The 7,248-nt window shown below is 55.1% G+C and overlaps 1 protein-coding gene across 1 annotated transcript; it reads left to right on the forward strand.

Annotated features, from left to right (window-relative positions):
- Window positions 1-4,095: 4,095 nt before the first annotated feature.
- Marcks (myristoylated alanine rich protein kinase C substrate) lies at window positions 4,096-7,035 on the forward strand. The gene is made up of 2 exons (XM_036169340.1): window positions 4,096-4,379; window positions 6,045-7,035. Exons 1-2 carry the CDS (start codon window positions 4,278-4,280, stop codon window positions 6,897-6,899), a joined length of 957 nt encoding a protein of 318 aa, XP_036025233.1. The 5' UTR covers window positions 4,096-4,277; the 3' UTR covers window positions 6,900-7,035.
- The last annotated feature ends 213 nt before the right edge of the window (window positions 7,036-7,248 follow it).

The raw sequence follows: 7,248 nt of genomic DNA on the forward strand, positions 1-7,248 counted from the left end.
GTCTGTTTTCTGGGATACTGCTTATATATCCCCTGTGGGAGTGGTCTTGAGTCTTTGGGGTGGGGTGGGGAGGCGCTGTGTGAGGTGGGGCTCTCACCCAAACAGCTCCACCATCTCTGACCACAAGCTCTTCTCTCTTTGGGGGCTCTTTGCTGTCGGCACCTCTGCACCTAGCTCGTCACCTCTTTACCTGGCTCACTCCTAGTTCATCTTTAGGATTCCACTTCAATGCCACACTTGAAGGGTCCTTCTTTAACTCCCCTTATTGCATTATACTTCCTTACAGCGCCTTGTGTTCTTCTCCTTCAGAGCACAGCCATTTTAAATGACATCTTTATTTGTTTGTGGCTACTCCCTATAGCTATGTTGAAGCATCCACGATACTGCCTCTCCATTATCGGTTTCCTCATGTCTCCCCCTGGCCAATGAGAGGCTTGAAGCTCAGTAAGATGATCTACTGAATGCAAGCTCCAGGAGACCATGGGCACACAGTCTTTGCCTTTCCTACTTGTATGAAAATAAGTTCTACATTGCAAGGTTCCCACATGCAGCATGGCCTCAAGATACTATGAAATGATCTCTAAAGTTTAAGTGCTAACGTTTTATGGGAAAATAACTTGGAGATCTCTTAAACATACTCAGTTTATCCTTAAAGAAGACCGTGGACAGATTATCAACATTGTATTGTTATTTGTTTTTGTGTGGGGTGGAGGTGGCAATGTGTGCCACTGTGCACTGTGTTGAGGTCTGGGAACAACTTGCAAGAGTTGGTTCTCTCTACTCACCATCTGGGTCCTAAGGTTGGAACTTGGGTTTTCAGATTTGAGGGCAAGCATCTTTACCAAAGGTGCCGCTTCAACAGCCCTTCTCTACATCTTCGAAAATTTCAGAGCAGAATAAAAAGGGAGAACAGAACTGGCCATTAGTGCTACACAACTGTCAGTTGCCAGCACTTGAGAAGCTCAGCCTGTGAGTCAAGAGTTCTAGACCAGCCAGCGCTGCAAAGGGTTGGAGGTCAGTCTGTATAACACAGTACGACTCTCCCTCCAAAACCAGCTCAAATGAAGAACGGCAGCCTGTTTTCTTCCTGTTGAGTTGGCAACAGGCGCCAGTTTCCTATTTTTAATGTCCTTCTAGGTTCTTTAATCTCATATAAATGCATATGGCGATTTTTTTTTTCCTCAAAACCCTTAACTCCATGAGGGAGACCACCGAAATGTTGAGGAGTTCCAGTACTCGAAGACCAGCAGCTCCACAAGCTTGCAGGCTGTCCTTCTGGCCGGTAGCCGACTCAGCCTCTTCCCAGCCCTACCCCCCTCACCCATCCTCCTCCTCTCCTTCATCCCCATCAGGCTTAGTGGGTGGGTGCCTGAGGGAGAGTGGAAGGGGACGGAAGAGGGGAGCAAAATCTAGAGCTCGGTCCAAACACTCCTCCCCACCCGCCCTCCCGGGGACTGCCAGCTTTCCAACTACGCTGGAAATGCATTTTCTTATCCAAAGGAAATCTCGTCTTCAGCTGCGAAGTGGGGACCGCAGGGGGACAGCCTGCCTGTTTACACTCCTTGGCTCGCTCCCGCGCTGCAGCGGGGACGGATTGGCTCCCTCGCTCCCCTGACGCTCTACGGCCCCGCCCCGGCGCGGCCATCTGCTCCGCGTGGGTCCCGGGGTCTCCTCCAGGCCCACTCTCTCCGCCCCTCCCCTCCAGCGCATCCCCGCCCCCACCCCGCCGGGCTCCGCCCCTTCCCCCTCCGGGCGCCTGGGGCTCCGAATCTTCCCCACGGTTGCCTGGGAGACGAGCCGATACCAGGCAAATAGGCATTGGAGAGAGAAAAGGGGGGAAAGCTGCTCGGCAGCCTGTTAACAAAGGAGCCATAAAAGCAGTCCCCGAATGTCTGGGAGAAAATCCGAAAGCGAACTAGCAATCACCCCAATTTAAAACCGGAGGGGGACTCAGAGGAAGGGGCAAGGTTCCCGTGGGGGTGGGGTGGGATGGGGTAGGGGGGACAGATTGCCTTTTGAGCATTTGGGCATCTCCTGGATGGTGGCGTTGCATCAGCCCAGTTGGCTTTTCAAGTTGGAACTGCTAATAAGAGGGATTCGCGTCCATCCTGACCGCTGGGGTCTCAGGCCAGGCCAGAAGGCTCTCTTACCGGGTGCTAACACGTTGGTGGCAAAATGTATTTCGACGGAATGGTCCTTCCAGCCGCTCTGTGGAATATGACTTCGGGATTGAATAACGTATCTAAAGGAACTGGACAGTCAGGAGATGAAGCTTCTCGCAACGATGTTCTGCTCAGTGACTGTCAAACAGCACACGAACAAAGGGTTATTGGCTTGAACCAACTGTCCTTTTCACTCAAAGTGTGACCTATTTCCCTACAATGAACAGAAAATAAAACTGTTTGACAATTCCGAGCCAACACCAAGAGAAACGAACCATTCCCTCGACTGCTGGCCTCCATCGTTCACGTTGCACGGTCACTAAATGCAAACGACAAAAAATGGTTTGGACTTTTTTCTTTTTTTCTGTGAGCGAAATTATGGGTGGTAGAGGAATGTTTATTAGGTTGCACCCTCTGCCCCCTTCCCTTCCAGATACATTAAATCAACGCCTTGTCTTTCACACACCAACAGCGTCTGGTACTTTGGTGGCAAGGGGCGCAGTGACCCAGAGAGATATCCTCCACAGCGCTGTAGAGCTTTGCCTCTAGCCCGAGTTAGACGTGAAGTCTCCAGGGATTTGCTTGCTGTCTCTCAACATTGCAGGCGATTTCTTCTGAGACTCGGAATCGGTCTTTTAGAATCTCCTCGCTACTGCCTCCCTTCCAGGAGCACACCCGCTGCTTTGCACACACACGTTCAAAATGAAAGTCCCTCCGATGCTGGCAGCAGGCTTTGAAAACAACCCTGTCGACGAGAGTAGCAGCCTCCCAACTGTAAATATGGATTCGTACACTCAAGGTTCTGTCTCGCTTTATCACAGAGGAAATTAATTATGTCGTTTCATACGGTGATAAAACGCAAGCAGTTTCGATCTTCTGCAAAAGGTCCTCACAGTGTTTTGTGGGAAAGTGATCGCTAATTGGAATAGCCGGAGGCACGCGATTTGAGGCGCTCCAAGGAACAATCTCAAAATATTTTATTTCACGCCTGTGGGAGAGGGAAAGGAGCATGGCTCAGGCTGTTTGCTGCTTTTGCATTTCCCACATCTGGCCTACAGACCTAATTCCAACTGGAGAGCTCGCTAGATGAAATTCGATATTCGTGGTTTAAATACCTTTCAGTGTGGGACGATTTAACAATTGCAGCAGTTAAAACAATTTTTTTTAATTAAAAAAAAAAAAAAAAACCTTGCGCACTATCTGTGAAACCCATATGGAACGCGGAGAAAGAAAACATGCTACGCTCACACAAATCCTACCCATTGTCTTTAACACTTGCATACACACTCATGCACGTAAACACACGGGAAGATGGGGGAGGGGAGAGAGTGGCGAGAGACAGACACGGATATAGACCGGCCAGAGTCAATGCGAGTCAAGTTAAAGCTTTCTCCGCCCCCATCCATAAGTACCCCCTCCCGTGTTAATTGATTCCAAACAAAGCAAGCCAATCAAGAGATGCATGATTATATTCAGGCCGAGGGAGACGAGAAGCACGTATTTTTTTAATTGATTTATTTATTTGGAGGACATTAATTCTCGGTCTGAGGCCGATTTTCAAACCGTTTGCAAAGCGCGGCTCCATTGTTCGCCCGGAGCGCAGGCCCCGCCCCCTGCTTTGTGTGCGGCGCGCGGATTGGCCAGCGCGCGCGGGGGCCGCGTCAGCGCCCGCGAGCCCATTCATCTGTGCACTTGGGCGTTGGACCCCGCATCTTATTAGCAACCAGGGAGATTTCTCCATTTTCCTCTTGTCTACAGTGCGGCTACAAATCTGGGATTTTTTTTTATTACTTCTTTTTTTAAAAAATTACACTTGGGCTCCTTTTTTGTGCTCGACTTTTCCACCTTTTTCCCTCCCTCCTGCGCTGCTGCTTTTTTGATCTCTTCGACTAAAAAAAAAAAAAAAATTTTTTTTTTTTTTTTTAAATCCGGAGTGTATTTAATCGGGTCTCTTCTGTCCTCCTCGCCACCCCACCCCCTCCCTCCGGTGAGTGTGCCGCCGCCGCTGTTGCTGCTGCTGCTGCCGCTGCTGCTCGTCCCGTCGTTACACCAACCCAAGAAGGCTCTTTGTTTCCTCTCTTGGATCTGTTGAGTTTCTTTGTTGAAGAAGCCAGCATGGGTGCCCAGTTCTCCAAGACCGCAGCGAAGGGAGAAGCCGCCGCGGAGAGGCCCGGGGAGGCGGCTGTGGCCTCGTCGCCTTCCAAAGCCAATGGGCAGGTAAATTCTACCTGTGGTTCTGGGGTGCATTTCTTGGGTGTCTTTCTCGAATCTGGACGCCTCTCCTTCCCGCTGGTCGCGCCAGAGGCGCATTCCGGGGAGAGGAACATGGCCAGACCCTAGTCTGAAAGTTGAATGGGAGACGGTAGCTTAAATTGTCAATTTTTCATAGGAAGGGTACCCCCAGCCCCCACCCCAAAGGAGTGGTTCCTAAGGATCCTGGCGAATTCTTGAGTAGAGGGGCAGGAAGAGTGATAAATCGTCTAAAATGGCGTGGTTTGGATATTGGCTGAACGTGACTAGCTAGGTTTCCCCCCCCCACGCCCCTTCGGGTTGCATTTGTGTTTGGGGCCACAGCGATGTTTGGGTGGCTCTCGTATTTATTGTCGAGACTGAGTCGTCTTTGAGATTTCTGGTGTGGTTGTGTGTGTGTGTGTGTGTGTGTGTGTGTGCGTGTGCGCGCGCGCGCGCGCTTGGGTGTATGTGTGTGTAGGAAGGGGGGAGCCGACGCGGACGGCAGTGGAGACAGGCAAGCTGAGAAGGCTTGTCTTATTGTATCCAGAGGCAGGGTGCCCTAGGTTCTTGGCGAGGCGGCTGGTTGAGAGCTGGACAGGCTGCTTTTCGAAGTGCCTTCCGATGGGTCTATTTTGTAGCTGTGTTATCACACACCCATACGACTCTTTAAATGGTGTCCCTGGTGTGGTGGGAATACCCAGTGGGTTTTTTTTAAAGACCCTTTCCTGTGGGCCAAGAGGAGACAGTTCTGGTGTTTTGGTCCGGACTAGTTCACGTGAGTGGCACCTCGGCCACCCTCGAGGACTGGCCCAGTGCTGCTGCGACCCAGGCAGAGAGCTGCGGTTGGGTGGGCTTAAGAGGTCGGCCATGGCTGGCTGCTTCACAAACACCGGGCACCCACCACGCCTCTTTTCCTAGAGCAAAGGCTGTGTTGCATTCGCCCTGCTATAAATCTACCGGGGGCAAGACCGGCTCTGTCAAGAGGCTTTCAACCCGTTAAAAAAAAAAAATGCTAAAGGAGCTGCCGGGGCGCGCCCCGATCTGCAGAATTAGGAGCGAAGGTGGGCGTGGGAGCAGGGCCGAGACTTCAGAAATAATGGGTTTTCCCCAGCCCTGCTGGTGGCTGAGCCTCGGAGAGGGCCGAGCAGCCACCTGAGCTTTGTTTGCGGACTCCCGGGCTGTGCGATCCCGGCTCGGGGGCGCCTCGGCCTGCGGGCAGGGCCCGGCTAAGGCAGGGCGGGGTGGCCCCGCCCCTGAGCGCTCGCCTGCCGGTCCACCCGCCCGCGCTCTGCTCGGTGCGGTGGAGGCGCAGCGCCCCCTGCCGCCTCCAAGCCCGGGGCGCGCAGCCCCAGGCCCGGGAGCTCGGGCCGTCCAGGGCGGGAGGGATGGGGATCCTGATGCAGACCGGGAGCCTGGCTCGCCCAAGCCTCGTGCGCCCCTCTCCGAACTCCCCGGGGGACCTGGGCCACCTCTGTCCATCCTCCCGCCGCGATCAGCGGGCCACGTGCCGTAGGGCGCACGGGTCCCTTCCTAAGCTGCTCCCGGGTGGGCGGGGACCGCACTGCTTTGGCCGCACCGAGTGACACTCCTGGTTTTTTTTTTTTTTTTCTTTCTCTCTCTCTCTTTTTTTTTTTTTTTCCTGCCCCGCAGGAGAATGGCCACGTCAAAGTGAACGGGGACGCATCGCCCGCGGCCGCCGAGCCAGGGGCCAAGGAGGAACTGCAGGCCAACGGCAGCGCCCCGGCCGCCGAGAAGGAGGAGCCCGCGGCCGGTGGCGCCGCGTCCCCCTCCGCGGCCGACAAAGACGAGGCGGCCGCGGCCCCCGAGCCGGGTGCAGGCGCCGCCGCCGAGAAGGAAGCCGCCGAGGCCGAGCCCGCCGAGCCCGGGTCCCCCGCCGCCGAGGCCGAGGCCGCGTCCGCCTCCTCCACGTCGTCGCCCAAGGCGGAGGACGGGGCCGCGCCTTCGCCCAGCAGCGAGACCCCGAAAAAAAAAAAGAAGCGCTTCTCCTTCAAGAAATCCTTCAAGCTGAGCGGCTTCTCCTTCAAGAAGAACAAGAAGGAGGCGGGCGAGGGCGCTGAGGCCGAGGGCGCCACCGCCGACGGCGCCAAGGACGAGGCGGCTGCAGCGGCCAGCGAGGCGAGCGCCGCCCCGGGAGAGCAGGCGGGCGGGGCGGGCGCCGAGGGCGCGGCGGGCGGAGAGGCGCGGGAGGCCGAGGCGGCGGAGGGCGAGCAGCAGCAGCCCGAACAGCAGCAGCCCGAGCAGCCGGCGACCCAGGAGACCCCGGCCGAGGAGCCGTCGGAGGCCGCGGGGGAGAAGGCCAGCGAGGAGCCCGCTCCCAGCGCCAGCGCCGCCGCCGCCACCGCGGGCGACGCGCCCTCCGCCGCGGGGCCGGAGCAGGAGGGGCCGGCCGAGGAAGCCGCCGCGGCGTCCGCCGTCCCCACCGCGTCGCCGGAGCCGCAGCCCGAGTGCAGTCCGGAGGCGCCCCCCGCGCCCGCCGCCGAGTAAGCGGACGAGCGCTCTGACGTCATCGAAGAACTTTTCCCCCCTCGTTTGTTTGTTGGAGTGGTGCCAGGTACTGGTTTTGGCGAACTTGTCTACAACCAGGGATTGATTTTTAAAGATGTCCTTTTTTTTTTTTTTTTTTTTTTAAATTTTACATTATTTTTTAGCAGCCAATTTTGTTCTTTTTTTTTTTTTTAGCCCCCTTCCCCACAGATCCCATCTCAAATCATTGTTACCGCCATTCCGACAGGTCGAGGACAGTTTAAGACAGCTTCCTCTGCCTTCTTTTTTTTCTTTGTTTTTAACTTTTTTTTTTTTGCATCAGTATTAATGTTTTTTGCATACTTTGCAT

This window comes from Onychomys torridus, chromosome 19 (assembly GCF_903995425.1).
Source record: "Onychomys torridus chromosome 19, mOncTor1.1, whole genome shotgun sequence".
Taxonomy (NCBI): domain Eukaryota; kingdom Metazoa; phylum Chordata; class Mammalia; order Rodentia; family Cricetidae; genus Onychomys; species Onychomys torridus.

Coding starts and splice junctions, on each gene's coding strand:
- Marcks (XM_036169340.1), top strand. CDS start 4,278: ATGGGTGCCCAGTTCTCCAAGACCGCAGCGAAGGGAGAAGCCGCCGCG. Junction 4,380..6,044: donor CTTCCAAAGCCAATGGGCAG/GTAAATTCTACC, acceptor CCTGCCCCGCAG/GAGAATGGCCACGTCAAAGT.